The 22,179-nt window shown below is 46.2% G+C and overlaps 1 protein-coding gene across 1 annotated transcript in view; it reads right to left on the bottom strand.

Annotated features, from left to right (window-relative positions):
- The window catches only part of Utrn (utrophin), a 593,945-nt gene extending 571,887 nt beyond the window's left edge, over positions 1 to 22,058 (bottom strand). Inside the window, 2 exon segments of the mRNA XM_032894978.1 lie at positions 13,844 to 14,011; positions 21,942 to 22,058. Coding sequence (XP_032750869.1) covers positions 13,844 to 13,922 — 79 coding nt within the window. The 5' untranslated portion in view covers positions 13,923 to 14,011; positions 21,942 to 22,058.
- Between the last annotated feature and the right edge of the window lie 121 nt (positions 22,059 to 22,179).

Genomic DNA, 22,179 nt, shown 5'->3' with positions numbered 1-22,179 from the left:
TGTAATCCCAGCACTCAGGACAGTGACCGATGGGCCTTATTCAACCCTGAGCACAGCAGCAAACAATGAGGACTAGGCAGTAGCCATTGCTGAACGGGGAGGAGGGTACCCACACAGGAAGGTCTAGTGTTTTTAGACCAGAGGGAGCCCCAAACGTCTTTACTGATCACTCGCTGCGTGTGAAGACTCAGCTAAAGTCTGGCGTCCAAGAGTCAAAAGAGGAAAGCATATTCAAAAGCCACTGCAGTCAAAAGTAGAAATACAGAGGGAGAAAGAGGGAAGCATGGACTCGGGAACAGTAGCTGGAGGGCAGAAACTTCAAAACTGCATGACAGGAGAGGGAGAGCAATCTGGCAGGAGAGCCAAAGCCAAGTCCATTGGTTACACAGGCAGAGCAGGACCACAGTCTGGGCCCTTCACAGAACAGCCTAGCCTCCTGCACAAGGGTTGTAGGGATGAGGGACAGGGGAAGTACATACTGTTAGGAAGACAAGATGTTTCAGACCTCATGATGTGCCTCCTTTAAACAGTACATCCCTGGGGACTGGGAAGACACCTCAGAGGGCTTGCAGAAGAGTCTGAGTTCAAATCCCGAGCAAACAGCCATGTCAGAAGCTAAGCGTGGGCATGTGGGAGCACCTGGAACCAGAGTGCTTCAGGGGCAAAGATAAGAGGACCTTAGAGTTCCCTAGCTGTCAGCCAAGCCCATATTCAAACAGATACCGTGCCTCAAAAGAATAAAGCAGAGGGTAACAGAGAGATGCCCTCCTCTAACTGGTCTCAGTATACCTCTAGGCACACACACACACACACACACACACACACACACACACACACACCACACACACACACACACACACACCACACACACACCCACACCTCCACACACACACACACCACGCCCACACACACTTTACACACACCACACACACATGCTCACACACACTCACACACTCACACACACACACACACACACACACACACACACACACACACACACACACACACACACACACACACACACACACACACACACACACACACACACACACACACACACACACACACACACACACACCACACACACACACACACACACACACACCCACACACACACACACACACACACACACACACACACACACACACACACACACACACACACACACACACACACACACACACACACACACACACACACACACACACACACACACACTCACACACACTCACACACACTCACACACACACACACACAAACTCTTCTGGCCTCCAGAGGCACCAGGCCACAGACCTACACACAGGCAAACATGCATACACCTAACAATAAAATAAAAATGAAAATGAGAAACAAACAAACCAAAACCACTGTTGTCAAAAGCAACCTTGGGAGGAAAGGATTTCTTTCAACTTACATCATGAAAGTTAGCCAGGGCGGAAACATGGAGTTAGGAACTCTCCAACGGTGACTGTGGAGGAACACCGCTTCCTACCTTGCTCTCCTTGGCTTGCTCCTATATGTTGCTCATACAGCTCTGGCCCATCTCTGGGCTCTGTTATATCAATTAGCAATTAAGAACATGCCCCCACAGCTGTGCCCATGGGCCAATTTGATGACAGTAATTCCGAGGCTGAGATCCCCTCTACCCAGGTACGTCTAGGCTTATGTCAAGTAGGCAAAAACTAACTTCAACGCCTTCCCACGTCTACACTCTTCAGTAAGGCATCCTCCAAACATCTGCAGACACTACACGGAGATATAAAACCCAGAACACACTCAGAGCTTGATTCAGAGCTCATGCAAGCCAGGCTTTATGGGGTAAGGCCAGGAATCTTCCACACTAATTAAATTCGGGAACATCCTCTCGGTTCTGAGTCAATATTTACATTGTAAATTTCAAAAGGCATTATCATTTCACAGAAGACAACAGTTCACTGACAACCGGATCCTGTAACACTTGGGAACCAATTCTGCTTTTAAGTGTGTTCAGGATAGATTTTATTGGTTCTCTTTTGTGGCCTACTTCTTTTAAGTCAATCTCAATATGTTTTTTCCTAAATGGGTTGCTAAGACTTGCCACACTCTTCAATGTGGCCAACGTCTGCACAAAATTCTGTGTCCCTGTCACAGATCGGCAGCAAGATACTCGGGCCTGACCCACAATGCCCTCCCACGTATCCATCTGAAACTGCCCAGGAAATGGCTCCCTTTAAAACTGGGGCGGGGGAGGGAGGAGTAGCCCAGATTCCATACAGAGGAACACAACACAGCAATTGCTATCCTCAACCTCGAAGGTCGCCTTCTCCGTGAATGAGCTGACATTTCCTTCCTAAGCTGTCAAAGATGTCTAACCGGTGAACTCGGTTTTATTCTCGCAGAGGTCTATAAGAGACTTGGGGTTTGGCTTGGTTTCATTCAGTTTGGTTCTGAAACATAAAGGTACTACAAGCTCTCCCGGATGTTCCTGTACATCCCTAAGGAACAGGCTACCACGATCATGAGCCACTTAACTCCTCCTCCCTCCCGTTATTTATATCCCGTCTGTATAGGTGCTTCGGCCTGGGTGAGTGTCTGTGAACTTTGTCCGAGCCACGCTCATGAAGACCAGAGAAGAGGGCGTTGCGTTCCCTGGATCTAGAGTTACAGGCGGTTGTGATTTACCACGTGGGTGCTAGGAATCAAACCCAAGTCCTCTAGAAGGGCAGCCAATGCTCTTAACCACTGGGCCGTCTCTCCAGTACCTTTATAACTCTTTACTCCTCCTTTGACATACGAATCACCCTTTCTTGAAGTTCACTGGCTTTGAAAGAACGACAGACAGCTTCGTTTCAAAGGAAGCAGAGATACCAGGCATCCCCTACTTAGACTTGAAAAAGCAGAGAGAGAGACGTGTACTTAGAACTGTGAGCATAAAGAAAAGCGGGAAAGTAGCACAGACTTCCTTTCCCATTACCAATGACAAACACGCCCTTTTTGAAAAGTATGTCTTAGAAACTATATTTTCATATTATGGGACTGGAGAAGGGGCTCCATTGGTAGAAATCCCCAATTCTCCATAAACGAGACATGTTGGCATACCTCTGTCATCTCAGAACTCCAGACAGCCCAGGCTGCGTGAGACTTTGTCTCACAAAGTGGGGGGTGGGGGTGGAGCAGGGGTGGGGAGAACCAGCCAGGTAGACAGCCAGGTACACCACACACATCCCAGCACTTGAAAGGCAAAGGCAGAACGGATCTCTGTGAGTCTGAGGCCAGCCCAGTCTTCGAAACAAATTCCAGGATGGTCAAAAATAAATAGTGAAACCCTGTCTAAAAACAAAAGAACAAACAAAAAAAAAAAAAAAAAAGGAAAGAAAGAAGGAAGTGTATACATACTAAGTTTGCACAAAGAAGCCATCAGAGCAGTCCATCCATACTCAGGCACTCAGGGCAAGTGACTATGAGGCTCTGGGAAGGAAGGGGTTAACTGGGCTGAGGTGTGACTACTGTACAGAGGAGAGAGAGAAACTCCAACACCCCTATTCAGTACTTGGGAAGGAGATTCTAGTTCAGATGCCCCAGGACTCGTCAGCCCTCCCCTGACCCACTTTCCTGAGTTTCACCTCCTCTCAGCCAAACCCAGGTTCCAAACTATGAGGCACCAAAAAACTAAAAGTCCGATATTATAAAACCATTACCTTTTAAATCTATTTACCAGGAAATGTCCTAAGCAAAAGTAAACACTTTACTCTCACTCTCCTCACTAGGGGGGGATTCAGGCCTCTCTCTGAGGCTAAGACTCACAAGCCTGACTTTCACTGTCTAAACGGAGGCACTAGGAAGGAAAAACCCTCGGGCTCGTGGAAATTCCTGAGTCAGAATCCGGGAGGGCAACTCTGACACAAAGCCCGAAGCTCGAAGCCCATTTCTCTTGGAAATAAGAGAATGTACATCAATTTATGTAACTTATTTAATCAACTTTAAATAAGGCGGTTCACCGGTGCTCTTGACAGAGTATATCGTCTCAAAATATATGTCCTCCATGTAAATATTGTAGAGCCAAAACTCATAGTCAGGAAACCAAACCTTTTCAATGTGCAGACGTGGAGTACTGATACTTCTGAGAGGATGTGGAGTATTGATACTTCTGAGAGGGCACGGAATACTGATACTTCTGAGAGAGCATGGAGTATTGATACTTCTGAGAGGGCATGGAGTACTGATACTTCTGAGAGGGCATGGAGTACTGATACTTCTGAGAGGGCATGGAGTATTGATACTTCTGAGAGGGCATGGAGTACTGATACTTCTGAGAGGGCGTGGAGTATTGATACTTCTGAGAGGATGTGGAGTATTGATACTTCTGAGAGGGCGTGGAGTACTGATACTTCTGAGAGGGTGTGGAGTACTGATACTTCTGAGAGGGTGTGGAGTACTGATACTTCTGAGAGGGTGTGGAGTATTGATACTTCTGAGAGGATGTGGAGTATTGATACTTCTGAGAGGGCATGCAGTATTGATACTTCTGAGAGGGCGTGGAGTATTGATACTTCTGAGAGGGCATGGAGTATTGATACTTCTGAGAGGGCGGGAAGCAAGGCCGTCCATCCTAGGCTTCATCACCTCTGCAACACCAAGTACCAAGTCCTCTTTTGAAATAGATCTCTCTGCTCAGAAGGCCCTACGTTCTTGGTTTGGGTTTTTTGATTGTTTGTTTGGGGGCGGGGGGTGATTTTGTGACTGTTTTGGTTTGGTATTTTGGGGTTCTTTTTTGGGGGGGTTGTTATTGTTTGGGTTTTTCGGGTTTGGTTTTGTTTTGTTTTAAGAAAGAGTCTTCCTATGTGATTCCGGCTGACCTGAAACTCACTGTGTAGACTAGGCTGGTCTCAAACTAATAGTCCACCAGCCTCAGGCTCCAGAATGCTGGAATGAAAGGCATGCACTACCACACCCAGCCCAGAGTCTTATTCTTTGGACAGAAAAAAGAGTGTGTGACAGAAGTAAGGGCTACAGTGATTGCTCTGGGCACAAGAGATCCCCTAGTCAACTGCACACCCAAAGAAGGGGTGAATACTCGTACATGATAGACTATTCATATACATACATACATACATACATACATACATACATACTTACATACTTACATACTTACATACTTACATACATACATACATACATACTTACATACATACATACTTACATACTTGCATACACACATATGAAATTAGACTTCCTGGTAGACAAGATGGCTCAGCAGTTAAAAGCCCTTACCATTCCCAAATCTGGTCACCCAAAGGTCTATCTGCAGAATCTGCACAGCAAGAGGAGAAAACCAATTCCCCACAGTCTGTCCCCTGACTTCTACATGGGCACATACACTACAATAAATGTTAAAAAAAAACATTTAAAAAAATATATTGAGTTCCCAACAAAAATTGAGTTCCCAAAACCGGTTGGCGGCTGTACCACACCAAGTCAGAATCTCAGCGGCCGCACAAGCATAAGAAAACAATTCACTTGTGAGTCAGCCGTGCCTCGCAACCCAGCCTCGGCGAGAGCAGCCCCACTGGACAGACACAGACCTTAGCTAAGAAGTCGGAGGACTTCCTACGTCCCTAAGTGTCATCCGCACCCTGGATTGGACGAATGTAAGCCTAAGAGTAAGAAGCAAAGGCAATAGGAAGGAGGCCTGGGTTCCAAGGCCCGGTCCGGTCCCCAGGCTACTGTCACCTCTAATACACTGTAGCTCACAGTAAGGGGCTTGCCTTGTAGCATTTGGTATGGTGGCAGCATCTGGTAAGCTTATGACTCCAGAGCTAGGGAGACAGAGACAGGCGAATCCCTGGGGCTCAATACCTAGGAGCCAGCCCGAGCACCAATCCTGGGCTAGGCCTGCTTCAACAACAACAACAACAACAACAACAACAAAAGGTTGACAACTCCTAAGAAACAGCACCCGAGGTCATCCTCTGGTCTCTATGCACTCACAAACACGTATACACACACGTGTACAAAATCTCACACTGCCTCATATTCCAACTACGGAGTTGAGCATAGCTCTCATTCAGCAGTTCTAATTTTTAAAAAAATGCATATCGAAACAACAACAGGGTAAACGCTTATTTCCCCACACAGTGTGAGAGGGAGGGGCTCTAGCTACCTGCATCCTATTCCCCACTGCTTTAAATTAAACTTTAACCAGTGTTTACAACGGCCTGCACGATCGCCCGTGTTTCCTTGTTCTCAGGAAAGTCATGATATCAGCATCTACTTCAAACTTCTGGGTTCAAATAAGAATTCAATGGAATTGAGTTTTCTGTCCTGACTCTATAATGAACACACCACCTCTGCTAGAATACTGGCACAGACGAGATCTTAGGTCGCTCCTCCTCAGTCTCGTGAGGTGACAACACAGGCAAGGCTTTTTTGCTCGTTCCAAGGATTGCTGTTCTCTAACAGACTTGAGTTTCCACAAGGATTCCTGTTTGTCCCTTAAGGCAAATCCCAAGGGCTCGTGGAAAAAAACCGAGCCCGCTAGCAGGCTTCCCTTCAAAGCACAGATATTTCAGCTAAGGGAAGCTTCGGGAGGAGCAAGAAATGTTTTTCATAGTTCCTTAAACTGTGGAGAAAAGTCTCTCACAGATACTACTGTAAACGTAAAACATTTTAAAAAGCAGACCACTCGCTCCCTAAATGCAACTTAGCCTCTGTGTTGCGTAAAGACGACCTTCTGAGAAAGGTCAACAGAGAAAGCCAACCTCCTTATCCTTTCCCTCACACTGGACCTCCTTGTTGGGCAGCTAGAATTTACACCAGACCCCACAGGGCATGTTTTCTGTAGGCTTGCTATAATGCAGCACGTTGCAAACCATGAGCAAAGGAATTAGCTTTCTCTTAGTTTCAAGGGCTCCTCTGCCCTCCCCCAACGCATCTCGACAGCACAGTTACCTCTCTGGGCACCAGATCAGGGCCTACTCTGTGCCAAATGTCAGTGCATCTGAAACCCGACCGTCTTTGCTAGCCCGTTAAAAGCCTTGAACAGCCATCAGAGGAAGGGGGGAAGAGAATCCATGTCAGAAGCAGTGTTGGTCTCTCATCTTCCGCCCCAAGGACTGTCTGTCCTCCAGTGTTATCCCCTTTGTCAACTCCCAGAAGAGAGCAACAGGACAGAGGCAGAAATGAAGGCAGCTAAGGAGCAGCAGGTCCTGTCTCTTATGTGGGCTACGATAGCATCAGGGAACCAAAGCAGCTCCAGACTTCAGCCCAGGGTCACCCTCAGTAGGTAGCAAGGGGGAGGCAGAAAGGACCTTTGCAAAGGCAAAAGGAACAGATCTGAGCATAAAATAGTGACCGTCCTGGCAGCCGCAGGATGAAGTCCCTTGTGAACAGAAGACTGTGCAGAGTTCAGACTCCAGGTCTCCCCAGTCTGACCTGAGCCTGAATTCAAATCCCAGCGCCTGAATTTCCAAGCCACAGAACCCTTGCCATTGGGTAAGTACTTATCACTTGGCTACCATCTACAGTGCCCTGGGCTTGGCGCCAGAGGTGTACTGGTTCCCCAACTCACATGGAGTTAAGCTGCATCGGAAAAGATATCAGCAAGCACACAATGCAAGCAAAGTACCAGATATCGAGAAGGAAAAACACAGAGAACTCACAAGCAGTGATTCAGCACGGGGTGACTAAGCAGGGTGTGTGCTGTGGACACCTCTAACTCCAGCACTCGGGAGGCTGAGGCAGGAGGATCATGAGTTTGAGGCCAGACTAGGACAGAGGCAAGCCCTTTTCTCGAATAAATACAGAAAGAAAAGAAGAAAAACTAAAGAAGGGAAGAATAAAGAAAAGAAAAAGTGTGGGTCAAAAAAAGAAACCAAAAAACAAAAAAACATGTATTTCCAAAGTCAACGAAGGCTGTATTGAAGCATCGGTCTAAATGACAGGGAAACTGACAACGAGAAGGAAAAAGAGATGTGCAAAGGCCCGTAGGTAGGTCCTACTGAAACAGAGAAACGACTAGTATAATAAATGACTCGTCTATGGCTTTTGTCGCCATTTGTGAAACTGCAGCTGTGAGGACCAACCCCCTGCCACTTGATCTGCTCAAGGCATGCACTTGGTTAGAGTGAGATGCTAAATGTAAGCTAAAATGCTAGCACTAAAGGCTGGGTACCACATCACAGGCTCAGCTTTGCATGGGCTCGAATTCCCTCAACAATTAGAACCCAGGATTAGATTAAAAAAAAAAAAAAAAAAAAAAACAACGAGGAGGCAGCCAGCCACAGTGAAGCAAGGCTTTAGTCCCAGCCCATGGGAGGAAGAGGTAGATAAATCTCTGTGAGTCTGAGAAAAAGGAAGGAAGGGAGAGGGAGGGAGGGAGGGAGGGAGGGGAGGGGAGGGAGGGAGGAGGAGGGGGAGGAAGGAAGGAAGGAAGAAAGGGCAGACTCAGGAGGTAAAGAAAAACGATAAAACGGTTATACTGGAGTTTCTTTTCTAAAGTTTCTTTAGTTTGTTTTTGTTTAATGGTTTTGTTTTTATTTACATGTATGTGCACATGTATGTCACCTGTGCTAGTGCCCACAGAGGCAGAGGAAGATGCCAGATCCTCTGTCGCTGGCATTCCAGGCAGTGGCGAGCTGCACGAGGGTATGCTAGTAACTGACGTAGGGTCCTCGGGAAGAGCAGCGTGTGCTCTTACCCACTGACGTCTTTAGTTTTAAAACAGGGTCTCACATATCCCAGGCTGGCCTCGGCTTCCTATGTCCTTAAGGATAACCTGGAACTTCTGATCCTCCTTACAGGTTTATGCCACCATCCAGGGCTCTGTGCACGCTAGGCAAGCTAGCACTCTACCAACTGAGCTACCCAGCCCTCTCCTCAGCCCACCCAAGGGTTTCAAATCACGCAGCGCTGTAAAGTTGACCTAAGTTAACCACCCTCTCGTTTCCTTTCTTTTCTGAGATGGGGGCTCCTGGTGTAGCACTGGCTGATCTGTAACTCCCTGCGAAGCCTCCAATTCATAGAGACCGGATATCTTAACTCATAGAGACCGGATGTCTTAATTCATAGAGACCTGACCTCTCAATTTAGATTACTATTACTGTGATGAAACACCATGACCAAAATTAAGTTGGGGAGAAAAGAGTTTACTTGGCTTAGACCTCCACATCATAGTCCACCCTCAAAGAATGTCAAGGAAATGACTTAAACAGGACAGGAAACTGGAGGTAGGAGGTGACACAGAAACCAGGGAGGGATGCTGCTCACTGGCTTGCTTTGCATGGCTTTTCAGCCTGCTTTCTTATAGAATCCAGGACCAACAGCCCATAAATGATGGTCAATCCACAAGGGGCTGGGCTCTCCCACATCGGCCACTGATGAAGAAAATGCCCTAAGCTAGATGCAGCTTACGAAGCCATTTTCTCAACCGAAGCTCTCTCCTTTCAGAGAACTCTAGCCTGTGTCAAACTGACTCAGAAGTGGCCACCAGACCCTGTTTCAAAATTAAATAAATAAATAAATAAATAAATAAATAAATAAATAAAGTACATGAAATTGGACAGGGCTAGAAGGGGGACCTGAGGAACCCCAAGGGAGGGAATTGGAGGTAGATTTGATCAAAACACGTTATATGCATGTATAAAATTCTCAATTTTATTTCAGTCTTTTAATTGTCCAATAGAAAACTATTACCTTATGGGGGAGGGGGGGTCCTTGAAACGAGATTTCCCTAAATTGCCCAGGCTGGATCCCAAATAGTGTGATTGCAGGCATGAGCCACCACATTTGAGTCAGTCTCTCTCTCTCTCTCTCTCTCTCTCTCTCTCTCTCTCTCTCTCTCTCTCTCTCTCTCTCATTGCTATGGCCTTTTTATTTTAATGGCCTTTTACTCCTGAGTCTCCTATCTCCATCTCCCAAATGCTGGGATTATAAGCAGGCGACAGGTGCGGGACGAAAAGTCCTTCTTAAAAACTGAAACACTAAGGGGTTGGGGATTTGGCTCAGTGGCAGAGCGCTTGCCTAGGAAGTGCAAGGCCCTGGGTTCGATCCCCAGCTCCGAAAAAAAAAAAAAAAAAAAAATTGAAACACTAAGAAAATCCAGGAAAGATCTTTCAAATTTATTTACTGCACATGGATCATTCCGACGATTTAATCCAGACTTCCAAAAGTCTCTTAATAATGTGTGAACTTTTGGAGTATCCTGAGAATACCACCCCGTGTCATAAGCATTTGCCATAAACAAAAAAACCGAGAGTATGCCTTCCGGAGAGCAAAAAGGATGACTCACAGACTCATTCAATCCAAATTTATCTGCCAGCTTCTGCAATACGATCCAGCCAGAAGTACGTGATTCATATCTCGGCTATGCAGAAGCTAAATTTTCATCGTGTTTTGAAGTAGGTGCCACTCAAAGGGAGGGCACAGTCATAAATGCTACAAGCAATTTGAGAGTTTTTAAAAAGGTAAGAACTAAGTAATACAGGTTCATCAAGCGGCTTTGGAAAACACGCGTGGACAATAAGAAAAAGAACTGTCCCAGATGCCAAGAGGATTCTGGGATATATCTCGCATCATTTTTTTAATTCTTATTTTGGAGGCAGAATCTCATAGCCCAGGTTGGCATCGAACTCAAAATCCCCCTGTTCCAGGCTCCCACGTGATAGGGTAGCAGCTGTGTGTCACTGTGATCAGCAATTTTTTTTTTTTTTTTTGGTTCTTTTTTTTTTCAGCTGGGGACCAACCCAGGGCCTTGCGCTTCCTAGGCAAGCGCTCTACCACTGAGCTAAATCCCAGCCCGATCAGCAATTTTTTAGATGTATTTATTTTTGTTATTTACATTCATGAGTGCTTGGCCCGCGAGTATGAATGTGCACTGTGTGAGCGCCTGCTGTTGTCAGAGGTCAGGAGACAGCATCAGCTTCTCCGGGACTGGAGGTACACAGGGTTGTGAGCCACCATATAGGTTGTGGGAATGAACCCAGGTCTCCTGGGACAGCCACGAGGGCTCTTAACTACTGAGCCATCTCCCGGCTCCCACCGGCAATCTTTTAAAAGGTACTTTTCACATCGACAGCCTCCTGTGTCATAATCACTTTACAATACACCAATAGCATCCTCCATGTTTGTGATGTTTATATGCGCTCACACTCACATACACACACACACACACATACACACACACACACACACACACACACACGCACACCTCGATATCATCACTTCTTATGAACACGTAGCTGCTTCAGTCACGTGCCCTAACTTAATCACCTCCACTGGGATTCTGCATAATCCACACAGCTGTGCGATCCCAGTAAAGAAACAGTAAGTTGCTAGCTATTTCTAGAGTTATTTGACTGAGAACACGGGCTTTAAATAAAATCGTAACGGCCTAAGAACCGGCGGTCATTTCTAAACACTCTAGACAACAATGACCTTACTCACGCCCAAGATGGATTTTTATGGTGTTTTCCTTTTTCCTCTATTGTAAGCACAACTACAGTCAACTTCTTAAATGTACATTTATATCTTCCGCCTAGGAAGAAACGCTATAAACAGAGTCATTCACCCCGTTGATGTTCCCTATTAAACAAGCAGTACGGCAGGTCGGCAAGACGGCTCAGCGAACTACACAGCCTGAGTTTGATTTGAATGTACAAGGCGCACCCCAGAAAGCTGACACCCAGAATTTGTCCTCTGACCTCCACAGACCTGCTGTAGCATGGGCATCCAACCTCCATGTCCACACAAACGAATAAATACATGTAATAATATTTATCTTACTTAGGCTTGTATTGCTGTGTAGAGACACCATGACCATGCCAACTCTCATGAAGAACATTTAATCGGGGCTGGCTTACAGGTTCAGAGGCTCAGTCCATGATCATCATGGCAGCATGCAGGCAGACATGGTGCTAGGGGAGCCAAGAGTTGCACATCTCGATCCACAAGGCCTCAGGAAAAAAAAACTGTGTACCACACTGAGTGTCACTGGACACTCAAAACCCAGCCCAACTGTGACACACATCTTCCAACAAGGCTACACCTTCTAAAAGTGCCACTCCCTATGGGCCAAGCATTCAAACACTGAGTCTACAGGGGGGGGCCATACCTATTCAAACTGCCACAATATTTTTAAAACAAATGATCCTGAACATCAATGTATACACTGTAACAAATTACACCCCAGTCATATGAACCCTACTAGCCTTTATAAATAGCCATTTTTAATTTAAGGAATAGTTTGGAAGTGTGGATACTCGGCATATACTCTAAAAGCTAAAATTTACATAATAACTATTTTCAAGTGGACAAAGACAGAGAACTAGTGACAAATATCTAAAGTCTTTATATTTTTAGTCTTTTATTTATTATTACTGTATATGTGTGTGCACACACATAGCACTGTGTACATATGGAGTAAGTGGACGGTTTCTGTGGAAAGAGTTCTCTCCTTCTACCTTTCTTTACTGGGGTCCCGAGGACTGAGGTCACATCATTAGGCTTCTGCAGCATTTACCCACGGAATCACCTCACTACCCCAAAATCCAAGGTCTTGATGTCATGAAGGTTGACTCAGAAAGATACAAAGGATCACCTATCCTCACAATTCATAGAATACGAGACACACAGAGATATTTAACTGTCTCTCTTCCACTTTCCTGACACTTTCCCCCTTTCTAAATACAAAAGTCAGTACCCTTAAACTGAAACTTAGGAGAACATAGCCTCCTCAGAGTACACTTCACAGTGCATACACCACAGGGCATGCCGGAAATGCATCTCCCAGAGAGTCCTTAAAGCTCCAAAAATCATTGTGTAGTCACAGCCGTATCTGAAACATCCAGATATTTTACCAACCAAGCACCACCAGCAACATGAATGGAACCTCATATTCTACTGAGATCTCATTTCCTGCACGTATTTTAGCAGTTTCAACTAAGAAATGAGCTCTTACCACGACACAGAGACATTTACAACAGGAAATATCAGCTTTGAGTTCTATTTGATGGTGATACTGTTGCTCTTGTTGTTGTTGTTGTTGTTGTTGTTGTTCAAAGTGACATGGGAGGCAATGTTTATAATGCTGGAGTTACAAGAGGACAATGTCCGCAGCCAGGACAGAACTCTATACAATTTTCCGAGCTCAGAAAGGCCACGCTTGCTCCCCTTTGAGCCTGTCTCAGAGCCATGTTTGAAGCTCTTTAAAAATACAGAAATTTTCATTCAGTGGGTTTGGAGTGGAGCCAGCACATCTGCATTTGTAAAAACTCCCCAGTTGATTCATTTGGAGAACCAGAATTGAAAAGCAGTGGTTATATAATAAGCTGGGGGCAGGGCGCCATCCAAAGACCTGTTCAAGGTTCCAAACGTTCACATGAAAGTCATCCGTCTGTCTTAGTCTGGCTGATTTGATCACATTGGGGAGAAACTGTATCTTTAGAAGTTGGCATTTCAAAAAGGAAACAGAAGGTCATACGCCAGTATTAGCATCCAACAGCAATGTGGTAGGTAGGCAGAAGGCTACAGAATCCCACCACAAGATTTTTCTGTCAGAAACTATAGTATTTGCTGCTCTAAGCATGTGATTTCGTTTTCAGGGAATAAGGGAAAACGTTAGACTATGCTCGTCTATCTTATTGACATCATTAGTGCAGCATCAGGCCGCTACTGAAGACACAATGTAACAAAAGCAGGCTGGGAGGGTAAGATAGGCCACACAGAGACTGGATGTTGCCTTTGACAGAGCAACAGTCACAGGGCCTCCGAAGAAGTTTGCCGAACAGGAACAATGCCCAACAAGCTAAGAAATCTCTGCCTTCTACACAGAAAGATCCACCGGGAGCTTCCGGAGCTTCCGTTACTCACCAGATCTGGACTTAATGATATCACTGAACTGATTCTGCCCATCATCAGGGCTGGCTTCAAGGTCCCCGTACTTGGCCATCTTGGATGAGTGTCAATATAATCCAAAGGCTTTCCCGGATCCTCTTCTGAAGACTACCTCGGAATAATGGTCCAGGCTACCATGAATACCTAAGAGGAAAAGAGAAAGTATTGACTAGAAATACAGAAACATATTTCTTATTTTTTTTTCCTTTGCTTCTGGCATATGTCTGTGTGTGTGTATGTGAAAGAGGGTAGGAGTGCATGTATATGTGTGCATGTGCATGTGCATGTGTATGTCAGAGGTTGACACTTGGGTGTCTGCCTCAACTGCGGCTCTCTATGGAATTGTGAAAGGTATCTTGATTCCTGGTTGAGACAGGTCGAACCCGTGGAAACCCTAATAGGGATAACAGGCGCATTCCCAGCCTCCCAGATCAGGGTCTCACTAGCTGCAGCCCCACACAAACCCATGTAGAGAGGTTTGAGACAGACCAGTCACATAGAGCAATGCGCCAAGCCCCTCCTCCACAGGTGAGGATGCGACCACAGGTCACATAGGCTCAAGACTGATTAGTCGTAAATACAGGACCAAGCCCCTGAATATGTAGATGAGGTAACCCACCCATAAAACTGTATTTGAGGGTCGCGTTCAGGATTAAAGGTGTGCAAGAATCACTCGGTAGTCTGAGAGCTTCTGTCATAAGAGCTGTAACACCGCCACTTGGAGAAGAGATCTGCTCTCCCAAAATGGCCGCCGCTAAGGGGTTGGGGATTTGGCTCAGTGGTAGAGCGCTTGCCTAGGAAGCACAAGGTCCTGGGTTCGGTCCCCAGCCCCGGAAGAAAAAAAAAACCAAAATGGCCGCCAGAAGCCCTCCCGCACCCCTTGCCTGCTAGTCCATCTCCTGCTGGCTAAGCCCGGCCTGAAATGGAGGTGGAACAACACCTGCACGAGTTCTCTTCCTTTCTCCTGGACCCGCGAACCTAGCCAGACCAGAGATCTCTGTGGAAATCCACGTGGAGGCCCACGCTCTACCTTTTATGCTAAAGCAGGGTCTCTTTTTGAACCCCAGGAATCTCCTGAACCCATGTGCTGGGATTACAAACAGGCTGCTAAATCCGCCGGGCATTTGAATGGGTACTGGGATAGGGTGGCCAGTACTCACCCACTCAGCCGTCTCCCAGCCTCATATATTCTCATATACAGTTATCATAACCAGTAAAGCTTACTGAGCATATATACCATGTAAGGCTTTATTTAGCACAGCCTCTTCCACAGCGAGGCTTATGGACACAGAAATAAACTCACTATAAAATGAATTACTTCATTACAATCCTGATGGCTGACAATGGTACAGGAAAGAAATGTAAAGTAATAAAGTAATAAAGTGGACAAATCTGACCTGCCCAGGGCCATTGAGAAGCCCTTCCTGAGGAACCGACATTTGGGCCTATCCTTCAAAGAGAGGAAGAAATTCATTAGCCATGGGGGAAGTAGAAAAGAGAAGAGCTCAGTATGTGAAATAATATTAGAGCGGCAGAGAATTGGGGGGGGGGGCGGTCTGAGTCCTGTTTTTGGACAGCAGTGAGCCAAGAGGAAGCGTGTCACACAGGTGAGGAAGGAAATGGGGGCCAGAGCTTCCTAGAGAGACCTGGCTACCTGTCTGAGGACAATGACAATCACAGAGGTGACAAAAGCCTGTTCACACCAGGGCTTGTCAGTAGGCCAGAGTAACTCAGGAAGCACCAAGGACTAAGGTAGATTAGAGCAGTGTACTCATTAAAGAACTTGAGTCACGAGTAAGGAGATGTTAAATGGAAATTTTTCAGCTCTTTTCTACATCTGAAACTGTCTCATGCTACTATATTGGAGGAAAATGATCTTTACGAAACTTTACAGAAGCATCAATGGGGCCTCTGGTGATCAATGGAAATGACAGCATACCATCTGTAGGGCGTCTCTGTCAGAGTATCAAACAGGAGGCTTATCGTGGGCAGACAAACTGGGCAGACGATGTCAAAACAAAAGGCCTGGGGAATGAGGAGACGGTTTCAGGGGTAAAGAGCTTACTACACAAGTCTGGGAACCTGACTTCAATCCTCCATATCCATTTTTAAAGGACAGAGAAGAGAGAGCGGGCACGTGACACGTGCCAGCCACACCTGTTTCCAACTAGGAGCTGGAAACAGGATTAGCGCCCATCAGCGAGCCTCAGGTTCAATGAGATCCTGTCTTAAAAATAAGGTGTAGGGGTTGGAGATTTAGCTCAGTGGTAGAGCGCTTGCCTAGCAAGCGCAAGGCCCTGGGTTCGGTCCCCAGCTCCGGAAAAAAAAAGAAAAAAGAAAAAAAAAATAAGGTGTAAACATTAGAAGATAAACTATGCCAATCTCTGGCCTCCAAACTAATACACACAAACACACACACACACACACACACACACACACACACACAGGTCCAGTGTCACTCAAACAAACACAACGTGAAGAAAGGGAACTTCTTCATGGATTAAACAAGACTAAAGAGACCTGACCACCAAATACTATCCTGGGTTGAATTCAGAATTTCCAAAGAAAACATTTTAGAGTTTACTTTAGGCAATATTAAAATACCAATGTTAAACCTCAGGACTAGTTAACAGTGTTGCTAGGTAGGAGAATTATCTCCCATTGTAGGAGACATGATGAAATAGTAATAAAGTGTGACAGGATCTTCAATGTCTATGCATTTATATACGTATATCGATGTGCATATATACAAAGATACACACAGGCAGAAGTAAACTTGTAAAAAAAAATAAAAGCAGCTCTGTATCTATTATGCTAATCTTTCTGTCATAATATTGCTAATATTATAAACAATATGCGATTGTGGCCTCAATGGATCAGATGGGGAAAACGAGTGGATACACAGGATATTAAATAAAAGGTCAGTAAGACTCAGGAAGAACCCTGGCATTAGATATGCAGGACACTAGCGTGCTGAGTGACTCAGCTGGCACTGGGCATTTCAGAAGTGGATGAGATACCACTGGGTTGGAAGCCACTGAGAAAGGACATTCGACAGAGAGAAATGAATGTGAATTGGATTTTCTCCGTGCACGTTGCTTCTGAGACACAGAAAGGAGCGTCGAAACACGGATCTGGATCTCAGGGATGGTATGTACGTCTTGTAGATGTGTGGAAACTTAGATAGCCATGTGGCCCATTGACACAAACTTTATTCTGGAAGGTTCATCCACACCAACTCTGCTGCACATGGGTACCACTCGGATAAAACAATTCAGTCTTCACTAAGTGTAAGAAATATCTTCAGGGCCTAAAGGACTGAAGGTCTGCCCTGCAGTAGCACCCATTCATTAAGGATGCCACCAAGGACTATTCCATTCCCTCCCGAGCTTCCCGGATGACCATGCCCAGAAAGGAGCCGAGTTCAGTTTTAAGTTCAGCATCTGTCTCTTCCAGACCACAGCCCCCTTTAACAGTGCCCCCCAATCTCGATGGACTTAATCATTACTTAGGAATAGCACAGTCAAGACACACAAACAGTATTCTGCAGAAAAAAGTACACTAATTCACACATTAAAACAAGTGTCGGGGGGGGCTGGAGAGATGGCTCAGCGGTTAAGAACACTGACTGCTCTTCCAGAGGTCCTGAGTTCAAATCCCGGCAACCACATGGTGGCTCACAACCATCTATAATGGGGTCTGATGCCCTCTTCTGGTGTGTCTGAAGACAGTGACAGTGTACTTATATATAATAAATAAATCTTAAAAAATAAAATAAATACTTAAAAAAAAAGTGTCGGAGCCAGGCAAGGTGGCTCACGTCTGTAATACCCAAGGTGACAGAATCACTGAGAGTTCTAGGTCTCCTTGAACTGCCAAACGAGACTCCCACCAAGCAAAAGAAAAACAAATGTCAGAACTAGGATTTTTTCCTGGGTAGTAACAGACCACTCAATTCTTGAGCGGCTCTGCTTTACCACTTTAAAATTATTTTTATGTGTACACGTTGAGTGCCTGCATGTATGTTCGCGTGGGCAGGCTAGTACCCGGTGCCTGTCAAAGCCAGAAGAGGGTTCTCTATTCCCTAAACGTGGAGTTACAGGTAGTTGTGAGCCGCCCACAGTGGGCGCCAAGAAGCAAACCTGGGGCCTCTACAAGAGTAAGACGTGCTCCGAGCCAAGAAGCCATGTCTCCAGCCTCAATCGTTATTTCGAGAAATGAGTTGTACTATACCGTTATTTTAAATTTCACATTTGTATCACGATGCATGTTCTATTATTCAGCATCCAATCACTGCAGCATACAGCACCTCTTTATTATATAAATATGAACATGATGCCGCATAGTAACTTTCTTTTTCTGCAACTCAGGAAGTGAGAGGAGTCCATTAATAAGAGCAAAACGAGAGTCAAAAACGGTTGAAGGAAAGGAACACTGGTAAATTGTTAAAGCTTTAAAAACCATTTCCTCTCAATGGATGGATGGGCTCATCAGCCTCCCAGACTTTATAGGACATTAAAAAAAACTTCTTAAATGTTTATTATGACTATACACAGACCTGAGTATAGTGACTCACAGCTGTAGTCCCAGCACTTAAGAGACAGAGGAAAGACGGTTCCCAAAATCCTAGGCTAGCCTGAGCTACAGAATAAACCCCAAACTAGTCTAGTCTTAAAAATTAAAAATAAACCAAAGAGCTGAAGATGTGACTCTCTGCTTTCCTAGGGTAGGCATGGTTCTAGGTTTGATCCCCAGAACTACAAAAATGAAATTAAAGTCAAAAGTAACCAGGCAAGAAGCCTGGCAGCCTGGTCATTTGCCAAGCAGCTTCCACCGGGAGTGGACCAGTGACTCCAGCTGGAGAAGCCAGAGTGTAAAGCCACCTTCCACTGTACAGAGAGTTTGAGGCCAGCCTGGGCTACATGAGGCTTGGGGGATGGGGAACACCTCCCCACAATGAATACAATCAAAAGCTAATATATTCCTATCTTGAAAGTGTAAAAGATTTGCTAAACTTTTATGTGTATCTTTAATATATTAGAGAACCAAAATCTTATCCACAGATTGTGTAAATATTCTATTATGGGGAATCCAGTTGCCTAAGAAAAAGTCTCTTTTCTGGAATGAGGTCCCTTTGAAAGACAGGTCCATTGTGCTACTTCACACCTGGTTTTATCCAGGGACCTTCACAGTTAGGCTCCTTAAAGATGTGTCCTCTCTATTAGGAAGGGACCTGCCGCTAAGCCTGATCACCACACACTCGATAAATAAATATCTAAAAATGCATTTTTTCAATTTATATGCGAATGTCTACCTAGTCTATACCTGGTGCCCAAGGAGGCCAGAAATAGACATAAGAAAATGAACCTGAACTCTCTCTTAACCACAGAGCCATATTTTAAAAAGGCACACATGCTCACACATACATACACACACACACACACACACACACACACACACTGCCGCCAATTTCATTTTGAGAGAAAGTTAACTCTTGTACACAAGTTTCATTTGCATAGGACCAATAATGCTTCTTCACCATAATGTTTGATTCTGTCATTCTCCTTGGAATAATTTTTTCCAATCTTCTCTTCTTGATAATGCAAATTCCTACTACACTGCAAAAACATAGCAGGACCAAAAAAAAAAAAAAAAATCAATAAACTAGAAAAGAATGAGGACGAACACATTAAGAGAAGGTCCTTTAAAACATTTACCAGCCACCAACTCTTGTGGCCGCGAATGTTCCAGGAGCTCCATGTTGAGTTGGAAAGTTAAAGGTTACCTCCTTCCAAACTTCCAGATGCAAACCAGGTGTGGTGCACACCTATAACCCCAGCTACTTCGGAGACTGAAGCAAGAGGAGTGCCAGTTCAAAGCCAGCCTAAGCCACTTAGTGAAACTCTCTCTCTCTCTCTCTCTCTCTCTCTCTCTCTCTCTCTCTCTCTCTCTCTCTCTCTCTCTCTCTTTTTTTGGAGCTGGGGACCGAACCCAGGGCCTTGCGTTTACTAGGCAAGCACTCTACCACTGAGCTAAATCCCCAACCCGAAACCCTTTCTCAAAATAACATAAATAAAACGCTATGGCAACTGTAACTGCTGGTAGAGTTACATGGGGACAGAATCAAAGTTTTCTTAGTAACGATGTGTCCCAAAGAGGCTCCACTTCCACCCACGCCCGTGGAATGGAAGAAGCCACATTCCACACCGGGGTAAGGGAGAAACTAGAGGTGAATGACCCAGAGGTTGGACAGGAGCCCTATACATAATTGCTCTCCTCTCAAAATGACAGCCGATGCCATTCAGTTTCCCCACTGAAACTGACGCGCACCACAGCCCAGGCGCCAGTTCCCTCTTCAGGGTGGATGCTTCTCTGTCATATCAAAACAGAACGCCAGGGTTGGTGGCTTTATAGGCAAAAGTTCAAGAATCTGCAACATTCAAAAGGTGTCATCATAAAGGAATATTCAATCAAGCAGCTGTGAAGCAAAGCTAAGCCCTGCAAACACTAGTCACTCACAAGTGGTCAAAAGCTAGGAATGCTGGAGGTAGGGGAGAGGGAAGCCGAGGAACAAGTTTGCCATTCTGCTTGTAAAGGAGACCGCTGAGTGCCAAGAACTGCCATTCATTCACACTAGAAGCGCTCCAGGAAAGGTTAATGCCACTGTGATTAATGCTGTTTACGGGCGCAATAAATTTTTGGTAAACACCCAAACGAGAGTTAAAGAGCTATCTCGAAGGTCTCATAAAGGCTGGTGGGGGGCGGGGCGCTTCAGCGGGAATGGCCTATGCCCCCTCACTGCCTTGTCTTCGGGACTGAACGACCCACGAGCTTCAAATTCCTCCAGCTCTTACAGGCAGGCACCAGTGTAATCTGCAGGCTGCGTCCCCAGCGCCCAGCAGCAGCCAGCCCCCGCGGGTCCAGCCTGACTTCAGAGGCCCAGGGCAAGTTCCAACGGAATAGAAGAGGCTGCTACCGCGCCACCCTGGAGATTCTATCTCTTCCGGAATTCGTGCGCTCTGGCCGCGGCAAACCCTCCCACTCAAATGCATGGAGAGCCCACCTCTCCAGATACTGGTGACCCAGGTATCTGAAGGCAAGACGAATAAAGGATGCTACCTCAGTGACTCCAAAGAGTGGAGCCGGAATTACACCCAGGATCTCCAATTTGGGGGTTTAAAAAAGGCGGGTCCCTGACTCTGAAGAGTAACACACGTTTTCTCCTCCCCTTGAAATAACCCTGGAACGCCGCACGGTCGGAATCTAGGGACTTGAAAAGTCTCTTTGAACAATGTGCCTTCTAAAAGTTGCACAGCTTACAATTAGCTCTTTGTTGGCTTTTAAAGTGGCCTTGGGCAAGCAAAGCCTCAGACCCAGGCCAAAGAGGGGCAAGAATTACCTTGTCAGTTGCAGTGAGGGATGCCAAGAGTCCGGAAAAGCAGGCAGCCGCGCGGGACTGCGCACCAATGAGATACCCCTAACCCCTCAGTCTCTCCAGAGCTGCAGGCAGGGAGCTGGCCACCTCGCCACACTGGGGCCCCACCCTGAGGAACGGCAACCACAGAGAGGTCGAGCACGCCCCCAGCCTGGAGGCCGGCTAGAAAGCGCTCCCCAACCCTCCCACTATACAGCCGCCCTCCCCACCCTCTCCTCCGGGACACCGCCCGGGCCCCGCCTTCCCGGGAACCGGAGGTGTGTGACAAGCTCTCCAAAGAGGCCACGTCCCCTCTTGAAGATCGCTAGTCCTGCTGCCCTGCTCGGGGCGATAAACAGACAGGCGACAGCACCCTCTCCTCTCAAGGGAGGGACAAAACAACAGCGCTAAACTAGACCTAGGAATTTGAGACCTTGGCGACCAGTACAGATTCCCACCTTCTCATCCCAGCTCTCTCCCGCCCAGGCAGAAGACGCAGAGCTTCCAGGGAAAGTGCAGAAGTTGGCAACAGCTACTTCGGGACCCAGGCGGTGGAACTGCAGAAAGGACCCACCTCCTTTCCTTTCAGCCCCCGCCCCGTTCCCTCCGGGACTGCGGTCACATTACCCAGCCCGAAGCTTCAATAATGCATGGGCTTACCTGCTAACCAAGTCCCAGAGGCCCCAGGGTTCCTCTGGGCGTGTTCGGGTAGTGGGGAGCTTGCGTTGGACCTTACGAGAATTTTGGTTTTCCTTTTTTTTTTTTTTTTTTTTGAAATGAAACGTGGAAAGCCCGACAAAATCCAAAGGGGGGTGGGGGGATCCAAAATTGACACCCGATTGGAAACGCCCCTGACTTGCAATCTTCCTGCCCGGTAGTTCCGCCAAAAACAAAACAG

This window comes from Rattus rattus, chromosome 2, assembly GCF_011064425.1.
Source record: "Rattus rattus isolate New Zealand chromosome 2, Rrattus_CSIRO_v1, whole genome shotgun sequence".
In the NCBI taxonomy this organism is placed as follows: domain Eukaryota; kingdom Metazoa; phylum Chordata; class Mammalia; order Rodentia; family Muridae; genus Rattus; species Rattus rattus.
Note: the sequence above shows the minus strand (reverse complement) of the source record. Positions and strands in the feature narration are given on the sequence as shown.